The sequence below is a fragment of the Saccoglossus kowalevskii genome, chromosome 4 (genome assembly GCF_978046115.1).
Source record: "Saccoglossus kowalevskii chromosome 4, keSacKowa6.1, whole genome shotgun sequence".
Lineage (NCBI taxonomy): Eukaryota > Metazoa > Hemichordata > Enteropneusta > Harrimaniidae > Saccoglossus > Saccoglossus kowalevskii.
In genome coordinates, this window is record NC_140644.1 from 11,118,984 (window position 1) to 11,144,327 (window position 25,344).

General features: G+C 32.9%; 1 protein-coding gene across 1 annotated transcript in view; it reads left to right on the plus strand.

Moving 5' to 3' along the window:
* Positions 1-6,332: 6,332 nt before the first annotated feature.
* Positions 6,333-25,344, plus strand: part of LOC102806055 (uncharacterized) — a 29,994-nt gene continuing 10,982 nt past the window's right edge. Inside the window, exons 1-10 of the mRNA XM_085497760.1 lie at positions 6,333-6,558; positions 14,187-14,236; positions 15,603-15,768; positions 16,736-16,769; positions 17,106-17,171; positions 18,810-18,957; positions 19,639-19,716; positions 21,885-21,954; positions 23,821-23,885; positions 25,062-25,128. Of these exons, the coding sequence (XP_085353886.1) occupies positions 6,451-6,558; positions 14,187-14,236; positions 15,603-15,768; positions 16,736-16,769; positions 17,106-17,171; positions 18,810-18,957; positions 19,639-19,716; positions 21,885-21,954; positions 23,821-23,885; positions 25,062-25,128 (852 nt within the window). The 5' untranslated portion in view covers positions 6,333-6,450. The remainder of the gene's footprint in view (positions 6,559-14,186; positions 14,237-15,602; positions 15,769-16,735; positions 16,770-17,105; positions 17,172-18,809; positions 18,958-19,638; positions 19,717-21,884; positions 21,955-23,820; positions 23,886-25,061; positions 25,129-25,344) is intronic.

Here is a 25,344-nt window from a genome sequence, read left to right on the forward strand (position 1 = left end):
ATACATATGTTTATCCAACTCCCTGTGATCAGACCATGGGGGTACTTCCATGATCAGACCATACAGGGCGGGCTTCAATGCCGAGGTTGCTTACAAAAATGTAAATGTAATAAATAATGTTAAGAAATTATCACGTTTGTTTTAAAAGTGTCACATGTTCATAAATATTGATTCAGACATCATTCATCGACATTTAGGATTTTTTACCAACTACAAAACATGTAAAAATTTGCCGTTTTTGCACTATTTCCAGAGGAATTCGTGTTTCACTATAAGTAGTATTCGTCCGAATTTCCGAATGATTTGGGACACTTATAAGGATCCATCTTATAACCACATTGTCTTACTATACAGGTATCCACAAAACAATCTGCCGCCACCCAATTTGAACTGTATGTAGACACACATAATCGTGTCACCAACTAATTGCTCCCAATCCTTTCGTGAATACAACTGAAAAGTTGGGAAATCGTTATTTTCAGTAAGTGATACAAAAATATAATTTAAAATGGCCATGTGAAAGTACTGACGTAACTTATCAATATTCACGACCTGCAGATTACTAATATGTTTATAATCAGTTGGTCATTGCTATGTGTACAAATATGACAGTTGAAAGGTGAAAGGTGAAAGTTGATTAGTATTAAAGCGCAGAAAACTAATGAATAAATTGTTTAAAATGGGTCTTCGGCATAATTCTTTAATTGAAATGTACAAAAAACGCATTAATTTTAATTGAACATTATGCACGTAAAGGGCGGTGGTCGTCGTGCTGCGTTCTGTTCGGTGTGGGACTCATAGCGACGTATACAACGCGTGTAAAATACGTTGTTTGTTTACATGAAATTCGAACACGCGCTACGCGACGACCACCGCCCTTTAACAATGCCATGTGGCTGCATAACAGTTAAAAAGTTAAATCACGAAGATAGTAAATTGTCTTGAATCACATTTAATTCAATCTTTACGTAAAGGGATCATAAACATGGTAATAAATTTACCACATACATAGAAAATACAACACTCTGAAAGCGAATATTTTTCTGCTGTTGTTGCGCTTATTTCGGATTACCCATTTCAAATATTCAACTTCAAACTAAACCGACTACACAGACAGTTTTAAAAGATTCAGGAATGCTATTCAAGAATATAAAGCTGACAAAATTTGCTTGGAATGTGGCCTTCAACGAATTTTGTTCTGTGTCTATATTGAAATACATGACCTCTTCTAAAATAATGTCTTTAATATTGTTTTTATTATTTTTTTTATTATTATTTACGTTAACCACATATATAATTACATAGATTTATCCCAACAAAAGAGTAAAATTTCTACAAAATAATATGGCAACGGGATAATTATAAGAATACGAAAATAAAGATAAAAGAAAAGAAAAGAAAAGAAAAAGGGGTATGTCAGCGTCACAGCATATTAAATGATTCCCACTTTTCAGTGTGCTTCGCTAATTTGCCTCCCCCTATCGCTATCACTTTTTCTAAATTATAAACTTGCCTAATGAGATATAGACATCCATGGAAAGAAGGTTTTTCGTTTCTCATTTTGGAAAAGTAGATATGGCGTTTAGCTAGAAGAATAATATGATTTGTTATTTTTGAAAAAACCTTGTTCCCAAGAATAATATCTTGGTTGGACATATTACTAAGGGCAGGCAGATGATCGAAATGCACCGAAATAGTTTGCCAGAAAGTCTTCACAACTATACACTCACAGAATAGATGAATCAATGTTTCATCATACGTTTCACAGAAACTGCATTTTGCTGATGTAACCAGGCTAGAGTTGATGAAATATAAATCTTTGTTTGTATAGAGAATATTATGATTTAGTTTAAATTGAAAATGTCTTGTTCTATTATCAATTGTAGTGGTGAATGGCAAATTATACACATCTGAAAAATTAATACTAGTATGGTCAATATTCAATATTTCTGACAGTTTTCTTTCACTCGTAGGACTGGTGGCAACTTTGTTGATTAACTCTAAGCGTATTTTCCTGCTGTCAATTTCGTTAATTTTGGTAAAATTATTGTTGATATGTAGTCCAAAATCGTAAATTCTAAAATTTCCTTTAATATTAGGAATAGCGCTTACTACCCTATTCCACAACATAAGTCCCAAATGTGATAACCCACGTGTTTGCCATTCGTCCCAAAGAATGAAATCGCCATTCTGTCTGAAAAGATATGATACATAATTTATACCAAATTTGTGCAGTATTCTATAGAAAATAGACTTTCCTCCAACCGTAATTACAGTATTATTCCACAAGTACATATCAATACCTAAATCAGTTTGGTTATTTAATTCTGACCATGCGCTAAATGAATCTATGTAAAATGGTGGCAAATTAACATCAAGTAATTCAATGGTGAAGTTACATTTAAAAACAATACTCCCACCTACATTTTCAATTCTCTTTGTTAAAAGATCCTTCCAGACGTGGCTGACATTTTTATCTAGATAACGTATGATCCAGTTTATCTTTTGTGTTTTATAAATTATACCAATATCTGGTGCTCCAAGACCCCCATTGTCAATGCCCGATATCATAGTTTTACGGGAAACCTTGTATTTACCGCCCCAGAGAAAACTAAACAACATTGCATTAATTTTTCTCAGTTCTTCGAGCGGAACCGTTATCAAATTTAAAATGTACTGTAATTTAGAAATACCAATTGCTTTCATAATCTGAACTTTGCCAATAAGAGTAAGGTTGCGTTGTTGCCAAATATTAAATATTTTGAGGAGATCAGATTTAGGTTTTAAGAGATTAAACGCCAACGCTTCATGTTTATTGTATGAAAAATCAATGCCAACTAATTTAATTGGAGACGTAGGCCACTTAACATTGTACAATTTATGTCTACGCTTCCGCCACCTACACAACCATAGGGCTTCAGTTTTCTGAATATTTAGCTTAAGGGCAGAAGCCATATAAAACTTGTTAAATAAATGCAACAGATGATTTCCAGAATTTTCTGTTGATAAGAAACAGGTGAGATCGTCGGCATACGCGGACGACCTAACTTCTTTGTCACCTATTTTGACACCACAGATATAAGGACTTACATTAATTTTGATGCCAGTTTGGCATCCACATTCATAAGGGATATCGGCCGCCAATTTTTCAAACAGAGATGGTTTTTACCCGGTTTATTAATTAATGTGATAACACTTTGCTTTTGTGAATCAGATAACTCGCCCTGTGCATAACCCTCATTTAACGAACCCATGACCAAATTTCCAATAATGTGCCAGAAACATCTATAAAAAGTAACCGTTAGACCGTCGTTTCCAGGTGATTTGTCACACGACATCTTTTTTAGAACCCCGAAAGCTTCATCTAATGTGATATCACCGTCTAGGACAGTGTTTTGTTCTTCCGACAGTTTTGGTATATTTTGATCAAGAAATTCATCTTGGCACAAATTATCAGTAACACGAGACAAATACAGGTCACTATAAAACGACTTAATTTCTGATAATATATGTTCAGGATGCTCTAAAATCTCGCCTTTCGCCCCTTCAAGTCTAACAATATGGGATCGTCTACTGTATTTTGTGTTTCTTTCACCCAATTCATACCACTTTGCTTTGGAGCGAATAATTGCGCCATCTGTTATATGATTATAATACAATTCTAATTCATGTTTACATCTATCCAATTGTTCATATTTAGTCTCAGTTGGCTCACTGGCACACAAAACCTTGTAATAATTTAATTCTTTTTCCAAATTAGCAAGTATTGCTATTTTTTCTTTTGCCTTTTGTTTACTGTATGTTCGTACTTCCAGTACGATGGGCCCCTGGACATACCCACCCACTTGAAGACAATAGCAACTGCATCATGGTCAGAGCCAATGGATGGAACAATTGAAATAGATTCTACCTGATTTTGTGCCGAATCCGAAAGTAGAAAATAATCAAGTCTACTACAGACATTATAATTTGGCCCCTTCTCCAAGTAAACGCTTTGGTATTAGGGTGTCGGACCCTCCAAATATCTACCAGATCGAACACATTAATAAATTTCCTAACACAATTTAGTGACGCACGACGTGCATAATGGCGACTTCCGAGTCTATCGCCCCCTATGAGTTTAATTGCATGTGCATCAGTACATTGTTGTTCTAATAAAAGCGTTACATCTTCAAGAAAACCTAGGTGATCAGTTTCAATATTTGGGACATTAATATTTAAGAGCGAAAACTGAGTATCATTGAATTTAATTCGAGATAAAATATATCGACCGTTATTATCTGAAACTGTAGTTTGAATATCAATTGTATTATTACGAATTATGGTCATTACTCCCCGACTATTATTGGTGCCATGCGAATAGAAAATACGTCTTGAAATCTCTTTGGACCAGAGCTTTTCAATATTCGGTGTGGAATGGGTTTCCTGTAAAAAGAAAATATCAGCGCGTGTATTATTTAACCACATGATTAAACGTGATCTTGCCTTAAAGTTGCGGAGACCCCGGCAATTTAAAGTGGTCACCTTAATTTGAAAATCCATTCTGATTTAACAATAATTTCTTTTGTTGACATTGTAAACATTATATGATAAAATTGAGAAACAAGAAGTACCAAAAAAAGAAAGAAAATAACCAACAAATAATTAACATAAGAAAAACGAGTGATGTATAAGACGACATCCGTGAACTTCACGTTTTAACAAACAATTAATGCAGGAACCATATTAGACATTATTGTTGACTAATGCCGAATTCTTACAAATTGTATTTTCATATTCTTAAATATTGGCATTATCGCTTGCCTTACTACAAATAAAACATGTAATTGAAAATCATATGGACGGGAAAAGGGGCGAACAACTAATAAAACAGTACCTATTCAAGTTTCAGATTTGTTTCAGGTGTTTATCAATGTCCTGGATTGTCACGGAACGCAGACTGTCATCTTCTGCTTGGTACAGAGCAGTGGCCGGTACTTTCCATGCAATAAAACATCTCTTTTCTGGATACCGTTCCCGAAACATTTTAACAAAACGTTGACGTAGAGTTTTCCTTTCTTGTGCAACTCGACTGGAGACGTCGTCCGACACATAAATTAAGGTACCACCAAATGGATTGATTCGAAGCGCTTTCGGTGCATTAAATAGTATACGGTTAGCAGTGCTGGAGTCAACGAAACAGACTTTAATTGGGCGGTGGACGATACCCATCTTTAGCTGGACCGGAAGGTGTTCTGTACGCCCTTTGTATTGCCACATTCTTCAAATTTTTGAACTTCATATGCACAGCAAGTAAATGTCGAATAAGAGATTCACATCCCCCAAATTTCAACTCTACGTTTTCCGGTATGGAAGTGAAGTTTAAATTTTTTCTATGAACACGATATTCGAGGTTGTCGTTAGCGTTTTTGCAATCTGGTGATTTTCTCACGTAATACTTTGCTTTCGGTCAACAGGTGTTCAACATTATCTTTTGTCTTCGCCATTGAATCCTTCACCGTCGCCACTTGGCCGGTAACTGAGACATAATTTCCCTCCAACAGAGAACACCTTTCGTTTATTTTTTCCACATGAATTTCGACATCTTCTATACGCTTACCTATGTTGGAAGTCTGATTACACAGGTAGAACAACATCTTGACTATAAACTGTTCACGGTCTTCACTTACAGGTTGCATAACTTTGTCAACATCCCTGCTTTGAATCAGTTTGTCAATTCTACCAGAGCGTTCTTTACCTCTCGTTTCCATCAGGAATTTGTCTATCGTATTACCGTTTTCACTATGCTGAGTCCCGGCTTTATTAGCTGGCATATTATATCAACGGTATAGTTGAATAAAATCTAAGTCGACCGTTTTGCTGGCCCTGAAATCTTTACGTTCACGGAGCGTACGATAAAACACTACTCACTCATTCCTGTCTTTAATATATAATGTGGCAGCAAAACAAATAATTTTTTCAGTACAGGGTTTGACTATTTTGTGCACGCATGTTAGCATATACTAGTTTCAATCGTACTAGTATTAATCTCGTTTTAGAATAATTCATCAATGACACGTGTAGCTGCGGTTCATATCCCTCTTTGTTGGCAGTCGTCTTTTAAATTGGTGTATACTGTTGAGTATACGATTAAAACAGATCAGATAAGTAAAAGAAAGTTTAAAATCAGTTGTTTGTCACACTAGTGAGCGACAAAACCGCATGCAACACACCGAATCCGCTTTTGTGGGCTCCATTCGAATCGTGTAATGAACCCGAATCGGGAGCTAATACTAACTTCAGCATTGTAATTACAGTAATGCCTCTTCCGGTTGTTTTTAGTCATAACATAATGTAAATACGGTAGTAGAGCGTTACCAGCTGACGTTTCGGCCACGTTGATTGTTTGTATGTCTGCTTCAATCTAACACTCATTTTAGTCACAACGGAGGAATATCAAAGCAATTCGCCATGCACGACGGCGGTGGTGGGACTGACAATCTCGTCAAAATATTTGCCAACATATTCATTTCATTTATTGGAGCTGGTGTATTAGGTCTTCCATATGCATTTCGGGAGGTGAGTACTCCATAAACTTTACAAATTATGTGCCTCGACGTACATGTAGTTATACAACTGTCAAGTACACTACCAATCGTGAGTTCAGTATTGTTGGCGGCCAGCCTTTTATTCCGGGGGAGGGGGTTACTAACCGGCCGCCATAGTGACCAGTAATGGCAGCTTCAGCCCCAACCATTTGCGAAACGGCCAATATACTAGTACTAAATTGTCACTTTGAGGAAATTTTGCGGAAAATGTATTCCACCGTGGAGGCCAGATCTCTCTTTCTCTCTCTTTTTCAGTTATTTTTGTAAAGTAATTAGCACTTTTCTCCATACCAGTATAAAGATTGTTTCAAAGCTTAAAATAGGCTTTTATTGATTTTCAAGGATTTCTTTCTATTGCCGCTGCTAAATGCAGTCATAGCTCTTCTATCACAATGGTAGAGTGTGGACTAAAAAAACCGTGCCCCATCCTCACCTTAAAAAAGTGTTTACTGTAAAATACTTTTTTTTTAGCTGGAATTAATTTTCGCTGAAAAGACTTTTTGGGTGTTTTGTATGGAATTTATTTTCACTGATGTTTGTCCAGTTGAATGTAAAATATAGGAAAAAGGGTATATTCGCTGGATTTTATTTTCACTGAATTATTCCTTCAGCGAAAATTAATTTCAAGCAAAAATAAAGTATTTTACAGTATTACATTACACTACAATATGTTTTGGGGTGGTGTACAAGGCTATGCATGTCGATCAGCACTGATCGAGGTAGCTATATATATTGCACTAAGGTCTGTAACATAGTCTCCATGAAAATTATTAATATGAATTCATTATTACATACCATACATAGCTATCTATAAAATGTATCAAATGTTTTTGTCAAGTAACCAGTTTTATGCAGTAGAATTGGTTTGTAAGCTTTTTGACTTAATTGTTCAACCTGTGTTTTTATATGGTGCAGATATTTGGGGTTAATTCCTATATGTTCCTATATTATACAGTTCTGGGGAAAAATAAGTCGCTGATTAACACTGATATCTTTAAAGCACATGTTTTAGTCTGACAACTCTGAGGCTTAGAATCTACATGTAAAGTTTTGTAAAAGAACTCTTGGTGTGCATTGTAAAGCTTCAAATATAGCATTCAGAAGTGGATTAGATCATTATCCACAGTAACTATCACAAATATTATAAAAGACTTGATAGTGAAATATCCAATATGCTAATAATAATTTCTATGATCCGTTGTTTACATTTATTGAGCACTTATTACAGATTACATTACTAATTATAAAATAACTACTGGTAACATAGACTTTAGCTGACACTGAAACCCTGTGTCATTTTTTCCTTGATCACTGGAAACAAGTTCTTAGTAAATCAGGGCGAAATGAGATGCTTACAATAGTTTTAATGATGCTTACACATTTGTGAGTTATTTGATCTAAAAACAGAAAACATAGTGGCGCTGACCAAATTTAGGACTTCATCCCATTGTCTACCTGTAGAATTAGGAAGACACATGGGAATTAAAAATATAATAGAAGTGACAGAATTTGCCATTTTTGTAATTGCCATTCAGTGGGAGATATTAATATACATTACTTAACAAAATGTGAGCATCACACTGTCAAAGAAAATATCATGAAGTTGCTTGCTGCTTTGTTTATTTATTTAAAGTGTTATTTACTTGTGTGCTTTCTAGAAATGACAGTTATATTCCCAGTAAATTAGAGAACTTTGTTTTTCTTGTCTTAGAATTATTTTAGCTGTCTTTTTTTATTATGTATGTCTTTGAACTGTGCATAAGCTTTGTTTTGTGTATGTACCAAATAAAATATCCTATCCTAACCTATCCTGTATTACATACTCTAAAAGGGTTAATTATTCACTGGGTTTTAATTTTGCTTATTTCGCTGACTGGAAAATGCGCTAAATTAAAACACATTGAATGTGTAAAATTTAGCATAGCACACATTATCTAAATGATTAAACCGTGAATTTAAAACCCACTGAATATCCTTGAAATGGTAAATCAGCGAAATTTAAACTTTAAGCTAAAATAATTTCCCAATAACTTAAATGATCTACATATTCACACAGTATGGTTACTGTCAACAAAATAGATCTGCTTGCTTGCTTATGATGGACTAGCCATGGCTTTGTGTCATTTTGGGTCTGGATATGTTCTTTGCTACATCTGTCAGTATACATGAGAACGTCGATGTGCAGTCCAGTCTGTACACTGACACCGTCCTGTATACATGTACTGACAAGCAAATCCTAGGACCTGTCAAACCCCAAATGATGTGAAAAAATGGCTAATCACAGACGCAAGTTTGCTGGATACCTGTAAATGATGAAAAACAAATTCTAAAAATAGTATAGGTTCGTTAGTAAATGCATATTTGTGTCTTATGCAACAGTTGGTACATGATTATGCAACAGTTACGTTGTTTGTGTGTATTTGATATGACATGCTGTGATGCAACATGTGCTGATTCACTGGTGTGTCATTGAACAACGTACATTGAAATAGTGACATTGAAAAACATTTTAATATATTTATATAATATGTAATTTGGTAAACAAAATATAAAAATAAGGGGAATCAGAGTCACATCCATTTTGTCACCTATATAGACATATACAATTTAAATTTTTTTCATAAAGACCTGACTATGGGGGGATTCCATTCGAGATCATTAAAAATATCATAATGCACAGTGCTAACAGTAATAGACTTGTAATGTAGTATATTCTTCAGTGATCTGTGTGTCACAGCTGTTTTTGTTATTATCGGTAAGCTTTTAGATCTAGAATGTGATTATCAATACACAAATTACAATACGAGTTGTTGGACCTGACACGCTCAAATACATGCCACGCATACATTGCTGAAAAAGAGCTACAATACTACCTAATAAAAGTATTATAGTCAGTTTTATATATTCTTTACTTAAGACATGTTGGCTAAATTTGTCAAAAATAAGGTTAACATAGTCTTCCGCATTAATATTAATGCTGTCAATTTTACTAATATTGTGGTCTCTGGTCTGACATATTCTGAGAAACCAGAATCAAATCAAGGTCAGAAAATTTAGATAGTATTAGATACTGTAAAATACTTTATTTTAATGGGATTAATTTTCGCTGAAAAAGCTTTTTGGGTGTTTTGTATGGAATTTATTTTCACCGATTTTTGACGAGTTGAATGTGAGACAAAGGAAAAAAGTATATTCGCTGGATTTTATTTTCACTGAAGCATCCATTCAGCAAAAATAGTGAAAATAAATTCCAAGCGAAAATAAAGTATTCTACAGTAAAACTGAAATACCGGTAATCAGACTATGTGTCACAATTATAAAAGGCAATGAAATGAAAAAGTTTTTAACTGATAAACAATTAAAATTCATGACAGAAAACATGACAACTGACAATTGTTGATGTTAGGAAACATAATAATAATAAAAAAAATCTGAAGGAATAAAAGGTTGTGTAAATCCTGTGAAGCAAATGACTGTCATTTTGTCATTAAGTGTGAATCCTCAGTACCTCGAACACAGTGCTTCTGTTTGATTCGGCACAACTGACCATGATGGACAATTAAAAAAAAAAATTCAATTTATATAATGGAAAAAAAGATGAATGAAATTTTAAAGATTTTATGGCATTCAGAAACACAAAATTTCACTGACACTAGGCACGTAGGCATGTCGTAGGCACACATTAAAATTTTCAGTAGTACAAATTCTTCAATTGTCACTGACTTGCAAAATTCATATTTGTCTCATGAATTTACATCTAAGATGTAATCTCAACAAACTTTACTCTCATTTAACATTGATATGTGAAAATATTGTCTTAATGAATCGTTAAACTTGATATCTTTTTCAAATGTTAGTGGGCCAAATGAAATAATATGTATGAATAACTTATTAAATCTATATAAAATTAATCATCCATCCTAAACTTTTTTGGGACAAACATGAAAAAATGGCCTAAATGGCAAAGAATTGACTGTGAAACTGTGAACATCAGTAAACAAGGATTGTGTATTTAACAAGCTAGTGCAATGTAGATGATGTCTAAATGGGGAAAAACAATTTTAAATCTGTTTTTGAAACTGTTCTATAGATCTATTTAGGAAGTGCATGTTATTTAAATAAATAACTGATAAATAAATTATAAATGATCAATTAAATAAATATTTAAATAAATAAACAAACAAACGAATGAGCGAGCGAATGTATAAATAAATACATGATCAATTAAATAAATAATCAAACAAATAAACAAACAAACAAATTAAATAAATAAATCTTGATAAATTTGCCCTTTTCATTCAGGAGATTATAAGATTATTTCTGAATATTATATTTACCTCAAATCAAGATATTGACCATCTTACATGTGCTACATTCCCAGTTACATGTAGGTGTTCAATCTCCAAAAGTGTGTGTGTGTTTTTTTTATTAAATCCTACATACATGCATTCATCATATCAATTTCAACATTAGAGATTTACTGTAAAATATACATCAAAGATTACAAGTATGGCAGCCATAACCAATGTATTATATGTAACATGATTTTCAATTGTAAATCAGATACATCTACTTAGCACGCACTTCTGTCTAAAAAACACTAAGGCTATTCACTATTATACATGTATACTGGTAATAATAGCAGACAGACTGCACACCACAATCATCCACCTAGTACAATCACTGATAGTATTTAAACACACAACAGCTGTGCTACACAATAACCTTCTTAGCTATATTAGATCAGAATAAAAACGTATCAGATTTAAATACAATCTTTGTTTGAGGGTCATTAGTTCATTTACTAATTTTTTTTAATGTTGTTTTCACTAATCAGTAATATTCTAGATTGTTTTTTTGTCTGACTATTGTCCCCAGATGTCAATAACTGAATAAATATCAACAAATTATTTCAAAAAAAATTTAATAAACCAAAAAACATTAAAAAAAATGAACTATAAATGCCCCCAAACTGAAATCCTATATTAATCAGTTTGAATTTAAATATAGATTTGATTAAAAATTAAATGAGTATTTCATCTGTTCGGGCATAGACCTTAGAAAACAGGTCTATGGTTCAGGGTATTTCCTTTATAAATTATTACAACTTTGGATACTTTTAGTAATTTATTGTTTTGTGATGCAAAGCAGACAATGTCTGTGTGTATAAATACAAGTACCGGTACTGGTATGTAGTTGTGTGTGTATATAAATCCGTTCTACCCATACAAAAAAAAACCTGAATGAAACATTGTACAATGATGCCAGGAGACAATGCCCAAATGTAGTAGTTTTAGATTGGAATATGTGCATAATAATTACCTAATATGCATAATAATTCCTAATTTCCGAGTTACTATTTTTCTCACGAAATTCGATAGAGGGCGTTCTCAAAGTACCCATATGACAGTTCGTTCGACGTTCGTGGTGGGGTTGAAATTTGAGCGGCGTCAGCTGTAAGCAATATACTAGTAGTTACTGTTGCCGAAGTTTTATTTTTTACAAACATTTTGCAAGAATTGGTCAAAACCGTTAACTGGTATTGTAATGCCCCAGGCTATTCTTGGGGTTTGATTAAAAAGAAAAAACAGCGAAATATCCTGAGATGAAAGGCGTAACTTTTCATACATTTCTTTCGTCCAAGAAATCAACACTTCAACGCCAGTGGATTCGAATGCGTCGTCGGGAACCTGAGTGGACACCAAACTATATTCTCGGGTTTGTTCACGGCATTTTCCATCCTGCACCAGTATTTTTTTAGTTCAATAACTGGAGACAGTCGTCTTTCAACCGCAGTTATACATTGAAAAACGAAGACTCCGTCAGCTTCCCGAGACGAGCGCAGACGAAAACATTGAGCCGGATTTGATGGAAAATTCACTTGTTGCCGATTCCCACATCGAACTTCTTGTTCAGAATCCTTATGATGGCATTTGTTGCGAAGTTGAAGTTAAAATAACTACGGAAGGAAAAAACGTGTGTCCATTTATGATAACTGCATCTGCTGATCGCCTGGTGAATAAAATATTAAATCAAACTTACACTACACAGTTACAAACACCAGAAACTATTTTAGAGTTTGATTTAATAATAAACCATGGCTTGTAAGGATTTTCCTTCATGGATTATTGCCGAATACACTCTGCCATAATGAAAATATATTCTGTATTCTGCACATGATGAAGCTTTACAGAAATTATGAAGTAAATAACCATTATCAAGTCGATATTCTTTCAGTCTGGCTGTTGACCAGTCACTTCGATGCAACAAATATGCGAACATATAAGCTATTTCAAACAAAGGCAAAGTATGAAGGTTTTTATGCCAAGTTTTTACGTTACACGGATCTACCAGAGTTATTGTCGACTCACTGTGTTTTACAGTACGACGACGATTGTTTGACTCTTGGCGAACATTTAACTCGTTTGCTAACACAACAAGTTCAAAAAGTTTAGCTTTACGAACATTGTTGCAAGTTATACCACGATCCTGAAGAAATTTGCAGAGTTCTGGAACTTTTTTGCTTTTCCAATCTATTGATTTACGCATGTACGAATACAGAACTTCAATAAAAACAACCACACTCAAGCTCGTCATCCGGGTATTTTGGATGCGCCCTCTAGCGGAATTCCGTAGAAAACTAACAACTCGAAAATTAGGAATTAAGTAGCCAATTTTCAGCATCATTGCATTTCAATGACAATGTGCAGCCCTAATTAGTTCTGGGTTGAAATTCATGCTAATTAATTTGCATAATAATTTTACATAAATTAGTCAATTTACTGTATCTCAAAGATTACTTATTAATCAGATTTTACATTAAACTTTGGTGTGCTGGAATAAACCACATTTTTATATTATTTTATATCAGTTTTCTGTTGGTATTATAAACTTCAATACTGCAGAACAGATTACATTCATTTTCTGCATTTCAACTATATCAGCTGACATTTTTAATTAATTTTCAAAGTCTATCCCTCTCCCCGCAATGCTCTATATAAAAAGCATTGTGGTTATAATCCCCCAGGCGCTCCTATATTTTTTAGCTTGTGGTTAGAACCTTATTGGTTTGTCCTGGTAGGTTTGCCTTGGTTTTTTCCAAATTATTGTTACAGGAGCTGAAACAATGTGAAGTATACATGGTTTTGTTCATAAACATCTGGGTTTTGTAACTAAGTTGAAATTATGATGAAAAACAAATTCTTTTAGAAGAAAAGAGACAAAGTCTTTCCCAACACTAAAATAGACAACTGTAACTCAGGATTATTCAGATTCCAGCATTAAGTGGAGTCCGTGTTTCTTACATAAATATATAAATGGCAACACAACTTTTTTATGGAATGTACAAAATATAGAAAACGCAGACAAAAATTGCTTTTAAGCGATAACTCCCAAAAAGTAAAAAAAAAACAACAACAAAAGAGCGAAAATTTATTTATCTAATGAGTACAACTGGAGACAGACAGAGTTAGACAGATTAGAGAATATTTAATATATAACATTTTTTTCTATTAGGAGGGAGTGAATTGATATTTTATTGATGTACATTGATAGAAATATTATTTCTGAAGATTCAATAAAACATTATTTTTATTATAGGCTGGTGTAATAGAAGGTGTACTTATCATGGCCTGTGTAGGAGTATTAAGGTAATATTTTTTATTTATTTTTATTTTTAGAATTCATTTTAAATCCTTGTGTGTCAGGCCTTATGCATGACCCGTCTAAATTTTTTGTTTGTTTGTTATTCTTTGTTCTCATAATAATTGTAATTGTTTTTGTGTTTTGTGAACGATATAAGATAAACAAAAAATGCATAACATGGGGGTAATGTGCACCATTATTGCAGAATGACTGTGATCATAGAAATGTTATATTTTCACATTCATGCTGTGATAGGCTTCCATAGCTCTTCATGACATACGATGTAAAGTGATAGGCATTCTTCACCATATTTAGGGGATGTATATTGCTCAATAAATTTATAATTGTGTTCTCATGACCCTGTACCATTGTGTTTGGTTGCGTTCACAGATGACTTCAGGTCACATGACATAGGTCAAAAGATCAAACTACACTTTTTCTATTATACTTTAAATGTTTCAAAATTCAACAAAAATACCAAACCACTCTCCCAACATCCAATTTTCTTCCAACATGCTTTTTTTTTGTTTTCAAGTGATACAGTTACTGTAGAATACTTTATTTTCGCTTGGAATTTATTTTCGCTATTTTCGCTGAAGGGATGATTCCGAGAGAAAAAAATCCTATATTTCACATTCAACCTGTCAGTGAAAATAAATTCCAAGCAAAACGCTCAAAAAGCCTTTTCAGCGAAAATTAATTCCAGCAAAAATAAAGTATTCCACACTACCACGGTATATGCAATAGTTTCATCCATTCATATAACATGCAAGGGTATTAAGATATACATAATATTTCTTTAAGATATTTTTCTTTGCTTACTTATTGTTTTATTTGTTATTGATGTTTGTTACTTGTTGTTGTATGTTTATTGACCATAGATAATGTAATTCAATGCATTATTTCGTGCCAAATAAAATATTCTATACTATACTACAAATAGCTATACGTCCAACCTTCATCTGGTTCAACAACTTAATTCACCAATTACTTGATGATGTTGCCAATTCATGTACATTACTGTAAAATCATTAATTATTCGCTGTCTTGTAATTTCACTATTTAAGCTGATGATGAGTGAATTCTGTGAAATTAAATCCATGTGAACCCATTATTTCATTGGAAAACTCTAAAATTTTAAACACAATGAAAAGTGTGTTCAAAATATCAAAATGGTGAAATTAATTAATACCATTATACTGCTATCCCCATGTACTTTAATTCTAAATACGGGTTAAGCTTTTACAGTAATCTAGTTGTTACAGAGCTAATTTAGGTTTGTTTTACATAGTCAACAATAGCTTTTTCAATACTAACAATGGTAACTTTGTGATTGATACTGACATTGTCTTCTCTTGTTTTGTTTTGTAGTGTCAAATCAATGTTGTTAATCATAGACAGTAAATACAGAATACTTGGTCAGTCACCGCATGGGGAGGCACATCAACAGGAACAGGAAGAATTAATGATGAACTCAGTGGAAATGAATGGTATAATATCTGAAGAAGAAGAAAAAACTCAGACAGATCAAACCAAGGTTTGGATATTGCGTTATGTTTTCATGTAACATCACTGTTTCAGATTACCACGTAATCAAACCTGCTGAAAAATTGAAAAATAGTTAATAGCACCTATTATTATACATCTGTCATAGTAACGCCATAAGTGCATTATTGCACTGGGTATTTTCATCCTACCATATTAGGAAATGCAAATTCATAATACGGCATTTACATGATGTATCCCTAGGAGGAAAAGATATATAATAATAAGATTATTACAAGGATACTGCAAAGTATGCGCTCAGACAGTACGCGGTCGCATCAACCTCCGTCGCATGTTGGTCGATACTCCCGCCATACTGTCTTCGTGCATACTTTGCAGTATCTCATAGTAACTTCCTATTATTCTATTGTACTAGGAGATAAAAACAAACAAATATATACAGTATATACCGGTAGTATGTATATTTCAAGACAAACTTAATTTAAAACTAGCTATTCAAATTTGAAACATCTTGGCAAACCTAAGAATACATGATGACCAATTTAAAATAAATTTAAACAGACATGTGTACTTTTTTTTCAATTTTTCAATCATAGTTTTATTTTTAGTTGAGCTCCAAAACAGTTTTGTGTCAGGACTGTCTGAGTGCCTGCATCTATACTTAACATAACTGAACAATGGATTGAAACGTAGTACATGTAGATACATTCCTTGGATTGCAGTACTGCACTGTGTATGTTGTTTTCCAGTCAGTGCACTGCATGTAGGAAATGAAACCTGCACAATGATTTTTTTTATGTGCATGTAGGAATATTTAGAAACTTCAAATTAATTAAACTAAATATGAATAGATTCTGATTAAAAAAAAACACTCAAACCATAAAGTTGAAATATATGTATCCATGATTGCGTAATCATCTGTTGGAGAGTCAGTTGGTATGTTTGAACCTTATCTTACTGGATATACTTGTTTATAATGTTACTTTGTTTCTTCACAGACATCAGTTCATGAAATAGATTATGGTGAAGTAGGTGAGTGAATTGATACATGTTTGTATATAGACTAAGCACCCTCTACCGTACATATAAACAAATGAGTTGAGTTGGAAAACTTTTTATAGCTAGCTGGTAGTGCATTGTACATAAAAATTTGAACAAATTTTGATGTTTATTTAACATTTTTTGTTCATTCAGCATTACTTCCAAATTACAGATGTTTTGTTCAATGAGAAAAAACAGCAATTATTTTATTTAATTGAATTATGGTGTGTACAACAATGTAATTACCTTATGCTGGGTTGGTAATAATACTTCATAACTAAACAGTGGGAAATTTGGTCACATGACTGTTATGTTTTATATTTATAGGTTATCATGCTATGGGCAACACTGGTCAACTTATGGTCGATGCAAGTATTATTATAACACAAACAGGTACTGGACAACTTTAAAAAAATTAAATCTCTCGAAACAGGTGACCCCATCTGCATCTCATTTACATGTAGGCTTTAAATATATTAACCCAAATTACTTTTACTGTATAATATATCTACATATTGTAAAATTTATATTCCCAGAATTATTATTCAATAATAATGTTGAAAACAAATCATTTAAAATTTAAAAATTTTTTTGTGTGCAAATTGGAGTAAATACCGTAATAAGCAAGCAGCATCACCACATAACATTGGCTTAATAATTAATTCTTTTATAAACAACATTAGCATCCAATTCATATTATGTTATATTTCATTATTGTTTTCACATTCAGCACTCCACTATTTCACTCTGTCAAACTGTGTGGAAATACATATATATTCTCACAATATTTTCTCAATGATAAAATGATTCTATATTGTTTTCACATTCAGCACTCCACTATTTCACTCTGTCAAACTGTGTGGAAATACATATATATTCTCACAATATTTTCTCAATGATAAAATGATTCTATATTGTTTTCACATTCAGCACTCTACTATTTCACTCTGTCAAACTGTGTGGAAATACATATATATTCTCACAATATTTTCTCATTGATAAAATAATTCTATATTGTTTTCACATTCAGCACTCTACTATTTCACTCTGTCAAACTGTGTGGAAATACATATATATTCTCACAATATTTTCTCATTGATAAAATAATTCTATATTGTTTTCACATTCAGCACTCTACTATTTCACTCTGTCAAACTGTGTGGAAATACATATATATTCTCACAATATTTTCTCATTGATAAAATGATTCTATATTGTTTTCACATTCAGCACTCTACTATTTCACTCTGTCAAACTGTGTGGAAATACATATATATTCTCACAATATTTTCTCATTGATAAAATGATTCTATATTGTTTTCACATTCAGCACTCTACTATTTCACTCTGTCAAACTGTTTGGTAATACATATATATTCACACAATATTTTCTCATTGATAAAATAATTCTATATTGTTTTCACATTCAGCACTCTACTATTTCACTCTGTCAAACTGTGTGGAAATACATATATATTCTCACAATATTTTCTCATTGATAAAATAATTCTATATTGTTTTCACATTCAGCACTCTACTATTTCACTCTGTCAAACTGTGTGGAAATACATATATATTCTCACAATATTTTCTCATTGATAAAATAATTCTATATTGTTTTCACATTCAGCACTCTACTATTTCACTCTGTCAAACTGTGTGGAAATACATATATATTCTCACAATATTTTCTCATTGATAAAATAATTCTGTATTGTTTTCACATTCAGCAATCTACTATTTCACTCTGTCAAACTGTGTGGAAATACATATATATTCTCACAATATTTTCTCATTGATAAAATGATTCTATATTGTTTTCACATTCAGCACTCTACTATTTCACTCTGTCAAACTGTGTGGAAATACATATAAATTCTCACAATATTTTCTCAATGATAAAATGATTCTATATTGTTTTCACATTCAGCACTCTACTATTTCACTCTGTCAAACTGTGTGGAAATACATATATATTCTCACAATATTTTCTCATTGATAAAATAATTCTATACTTTTTATCTCTGATAGGTTTTTGCTGTGCCTACCTCATTTTTATAATAGAAAACTTATCATCGTTTGTACATGAAATGCATATGTATCAATGGTTATTTATAATTCTTCCACCATTGGCTTTTCTTACACTCATCAGAAAGCTACATAAATTAGCCATATTTAGGTGAGTAGTTGTACATGGAATCTGTACAATATTGGTCATGTGACTTACACATGGGGTTGGTATAATAATGGTCATGTGACTTATACATGGGGTCGGTATAATAATGGTCATGTGACTTATACATGGGGTCGATATAATAATGGTCATGTGACTTATACATGGGGTCGGTATAATAATGGTCATGTGACTTATACATGGGGTCGATATAATAATGGTCATGTGACTTATACATGGGGTCAGTATAATAATGGTCATGTGACTTATACATGGGGTCGGTATAATAATGGTCATGTGACTTATACATGGTGTCGGTATAATAATGGTCATGTGACTTATACATGGTGTCGGTATAATAATGGTCATGTGACTTATACATGGCGTCGGTATAATAATGGTCATGTGACTTATACATGGTGTCGGTATAATAATGGTCATGTGACTTATACATGGGGTCGGTATAATATTGGTCATGTGACTTATACATGGGGTCGGTATAATAATGGTCATGTGACTTATACACGGGGTCGGTATAATAATGGTCATATTTGTATAGCAATGGTCAATCTATTGTGATGTATGATATCAATAATGTTGAATGGTGATTATTTGTAAATAATATCAGCATGAAATCTTCTTTAGTACATTTTTGTTTGTAAATAAACTATATTTGTTTTATAACAGTTTATTTGCTGACTTTGCCAATGTGACTGCTTATGCTGTTGTATTTTGGTTTGACTTTGAACATGCAAGTAAAATAACGTAAGTAATCCTTTCTTTGTTTTTGTCACAGGTGGTCTTGAAATAAATTTGTTTCACTCAAGTGACATTTTGCATAAATACATTGTAGTTGCAACATACAAAATGTACTTCTTTCCAGATTTGTTTTGTCTTTGGAAGAAATGCTTGCATATTCAGTATGTAATTTAATCAAAAAATCAGATAAATTTTAACTGTCAGTCTTGGCAGACCGATCTCTGAAGAAAAAAACCAGTTTCAGTGAAGCATTGTGGGGTGTATGGTTGGTACCAGGAAACAGATGTGTGTGCATACATGCGTTTGTGCGTGCATCCATGTGTGCATGTGTTCGGACCTATATCTTAGACATTCCTGGGCCGATTACATTCAAACTTCACACATACATTTTATATAATATTCTACATATGCACGTCAATATATTTCATGATCCGTTTCAATATGGCTGAATGGCGGCCTTTTTTTGTACAGAAATCAAGCATTTCTGGCTTTCAGAACTGGATCTCGGCTGTTTACAGATGGATTTTGTTCAAACAGTGTACATACACTGGACATTATGGGACCTTGATGCACATCATATTGTTTCTTCAGATCGGAATCATAATGTTTTAATGAATACATGGCCATATCCCTGACATGCTTTAAATGATTATGTTCAAATTTTATATATTCATTATATATTATGTCATAGATATACAGATGTATTTAAAATGGCCAACCAGTGCCGATTTTTTTTTTTGTTAATGCTGTTCCAGAGCAGTTTCTCTTAATATGGACAAGTACTTGTTTAATGATCAGATACAAGATGACTGAATGTCATTTTAATCTTAAAAAATCATTGTAGTTAAGCATCAGTTTCTGAATCCATATCTCTGACATGTTTGTGTTCCAACCACTGTAAAACATGTCTTTTTCGCGAGCATGTCTTTTTCGCAAATTTAGCGAGAGAACTGATTCGCTAAGGGACGATGTCAAAAGATCAATGTCGGATAAAAAACTTATTTCCTTTAGTTTGGGGGTGGGGGGGTTTTGACCTCAAAAAGTTTCCATCCTACAAAAACGATTTTATTTTTTAATGAAGTCAAAAAAATTTGTAGTTCGTTTTTTTTCTATCCAATCATGGACAGAAATAACCGAAAAAAAAAAAAACCCAGAAAAATGGTTTGGTTCTAGTGTAAATTTGTGCATCAAATGAGGTGCATTTGTAAAATCTTTTTACACCCACCCGACAACCAACTGCTATGCAATACTACTGTCTGATTATCAATTTGTATTTAATGGTGAATGTAGTCTGACGCCATGACCAATATTTATCAATTAAGTTTCAGTGGGGGGTAAGGGGGTTTGGAAAAAAACTAAAGGAATTAAGTTTTTTATCCGACATCGATCTTTTGACGTCGTCCCTAATTCAAAATGGCCGCCAAACAACGACTTTTTTCTCCACACACACTTTGTAAACAACACAAAACAAACGTACAGACATGATGATAGACTTTATTGAAAAGTAAATTAACACAAAAAAAATAAACGTATTCTTTGTGGTCATTATTTCAATGAAAATAAATAAATGAAGTGATACTGATATATTATTACGGGAAATTAGTAGTATTTAGTAATTTTTGAGTCCCAATATAAAAGTTCAATGTTCTGGATGTAAAGCAGCAACGATACCCGCTTTTTCAAATTCCTGTTAAATCGTTTTTTTTATCATCTCGAACAGAATCAAATTACACTTGACAGTTTTTCTTTGCTTTTATGGAGGTGATAACTGCGCATTTGTTTTGGCGCGCGACAAACAAGTATTGTGAAAACAGGAAATCAACAATGACAAGAGAAATTCGCTAAATCAACATTTCGCTATTACTTCATTTTACCACAATTCGCTAAAATTGCATGTCGCTTTTACAATATTACTATAAACAAAACTATATATCTTAAATTTGATAACTACAGGGATTGTGCCTAGCCTGACGAGTTGGCGTAGGTGGCGCCCTGGACTGCTGCGATCCCCACCAACTTCACCTACGCAAACTTGTCAGGCTAGGATTGTGCCATGCATGGCTTGTTATCAAATATCACACACTGCATATCCTCTTATCTCATACATCTTTATCTATACATGTTTATTAATGCTGCTACCTTTATATGTATCATTCATGGCCTTCTTTTCACAGAATACATCCTAAGGCAATGTCTTTTAAAGGGTTTCCATTCTTTCTTGGAATATCCATCTATTGTTATGAGGTAACTATATATATATATATATGTTTTTTTGCAAAATTATTTCCGTTTGTCACTAGCGGGTGTGATTTCTGAGAAAGATGTCTATTGATCTGAGTAATAAATGAATGAACGAACGAACGAATGAATGAATGAACGAATGAATGAAATAAGTCACATGCTATGAAATAATTATATTTTACAACACCAATTGCAGAGGCATTTTCCCTAAAGCTACAAAATTAAAGTGAGCTGATTGTCTATCGTCATCTGTCTATCTGCTAGGTGTGACCCATCATTGATCTCTTAGCTTTCATATTTGCCATAGATGAACTAGTATAGTTTTCTGTCAAATTTGTTTATTTGTTTACGGTAGCTATATATACATTTTTTCTTTTTAACCTGGTGGGTGCATGGCACACCTGCTGGTTTAATTACCTATTGAATGTTACATTCATTCGTCAAACCACTCCAGCTTGCTGTTTAAAAATATCGTCTGAACTGATTTACATATTGTTGTTATTAAAATAGTTTTATGAATGTGTGTACATGCATGCAAATGCTGCTGGTAGGGAATTTTGCTCAGTGTTTGTATATATGTGTAGGTAAAATCGTATGTGATGGCGAGGGAGCTGAGTGTCTGTATGTATGTATGTACTGTGTAGTATCTCTGGTATTTCTATGCCGATTTTTTTCAAAACTTGATATGGTTAGTGTACTTGTAGGTATGGTGCTGACAGCACATAATGTGTCTGCTAATTTGTGTATTTGCATATATTAATTGTTATGGATGTAGTCATCTTTGGCATTTCTATGTTGATCTTCTCCAAACTTGGTATATTTAGTGTAATTACGGGTTCAGTGTTGACAACATATAGTACGTGTATGTGTTGCATATGTTAATGAATGAATTCATATCTATGGCACTTCTATTTTGATATTCTTCAAACTTTGTATGGTAAGTTCAACTATTGGTTCATTGGTGACAACAGAATGTGTGTGCTAATTTGCATATGTGAATATATTTGCATATCAATACTTATGGATGAAGTCAGACTATAAATTATGCTATAAATTACAACAGCTTGTATATGTGTTACATTGTACTAGTTAAACCTGTCACATAATGGAAACACTTTATATCAAGTTTTAGAAAGATATACTTTGAGTAAAAGTAATTTTCAGACAATTATATCAATTCCAACAAAATTGTGGGATTCTGTTTTGTTTATATGGTTAACTTACATACTGGTTTATGGTGCGCATCGGGTTTATGTTTTTGTGGTTAATACACAGGTATTACTTGTGTGGCGTAACTGATCCCCAAAACTTTGTGTGAATTCTATGAGTTATTCTGTCTGCCAAGATGGCATCCAATATGAATCTTCTCCATGGTAACACTGCTTTCTGCATGTAAAGACTATGTGTAGCTAATTTACATACATTATAATATCAGTTTTATGAGTATTTTTAATTTAAATCCATTTATTACAGTAAATTTCATGAAGGCATGTATGTTTTTATATATAAAATATTTTGATGAATGTGCACAGGTGCATGGCAATAAATTGACCAATGATTGAGGAGAAACTGCAAAGATTCATGGGTAATGGGCATTATCACATTGCTTCTGTGGCCAATGAAATCATATTTTTTGAATTTGAATGAAGCGTTAGGGTCATCTCAGTGTTAATTTGTTATGAATATTTTATAAATTTTCTTAAAAATTTGTCATGCCTACATAAAATTCACTGTTATCTAACCACTTGTGTATATACTAGTATCCAAATCTACACTATTTAAAAAGAAAATATCAGGTAATATTATAATAATATATACATCTTTGGTTTACTCATAACCTTGTGTATTTTGTATGATTTCAATTGTCAGGGTGCTGGAATGATATTGTCATTAGAATCATCTGTTATCAAAGAAAAAAGACACAGATTTAGAAGGTAAAGTATATACCAGTAACACATTGTACGTATGTAGAATAGATGAGTTTTGACTTACTGCCATTAGTCAGTTTCTGCTCATGAATGGAGGGTTGATTTCAAGCTTGCATAGTTTGTTTGCTGGTTTACCTGGATCCCAGCATTCAATTGAGCTAGTGAACGTTTATGCATTGAAATCAATGAGAAGCAATTGGCACATTTTTACACCCGAACACGTTTTTTCTATGGTAATGGCCGAACTCAGAACTTGTCAATTGCAACTTTTTCACATTTGATGCATTTCTTTCAACAAAGATGAAGAATGAAATTTTGATATGCAACAAACACTAGTTGTAAACATAAACTCCTTTGACCAATCAGGAGGATCGTTCTCTTGATGTTGGATTATGGTTGCAAGTATTGAAAATATAAAATTAAAACGCTTCATTATTCATGAAATATTGTTACTCATTTTTATCTGAAACAAACGAATTTCAGAATGCATCGGTTTTGTGTGACTTCAATCACCAACTGTCTGAAACAGGGACTTATTTTTTGTGTTCAATGTGTCCATCTCTTTACACCTGGACAGATTTTGTTCAAAGTGGTTTCAAAGACAAGAAATGATTTGCATATGCATGTCAATTTTTTTTTAGCTTCACTGAAATCAACAAACTGGTGAATATTCTGTCGTAAAAAACCTCAAAATTACAACATGTTATAAAATGTTTTTCAGACATGCCCGGACCAATTACAGTCAGAACATGATATTAAAGGGTGGTGCTCATCGCGCATCGTTCTGTTCGATATGGGACTCACAGTGACATGCACAACACATGTAAAATGCATTGTTTGTTCACATGCGATTCAAACACGCGCTGCACGATACCACCAACCCTTAACATCACCCATGGTGCGGGGATTACTGATACATGTCTGTTTGTTTCATGACTGGATGACTTTTTTTCGTTTGTCCAAACCCATTTCTCTGTCACACTTGACAGATCATGTATTAACTTTGTACAAAGGCAAGAAATAATGGTTTTGTATTTATGCCACTTGTTTTGATGTAATGTCCTTGACATATCATTCCATGTTTTATGTCCTCAAATGTCATCCAAATAATACTTCAATAGAGGAACTACATTTACATGTTAGGTCATTGACCTTATTCTCTGTATACTTGTTTTTTTACAGTGTCTTTATATTTACAATGTTTGTAGTTACATCTTTATATATTTTCTTTGGAGTATGTGGTTATTTGGTGAGTTTAATTTCTTTATTCACATGACTTTTATTTGCTTGCAAATGTGATTCATGGTTTAGACCTACTAAAAAAATGTTAGTGTCTTGCCCCAGAGAAATGATGTAATTTTTTTTTTATTTTGTACTAGGATTATTCAATACTGCAACAAGATATACATGTATGTTCAACATTTTGACCCAAAAAAAAGTATTTTTGATGTACAAAAGGGCTACT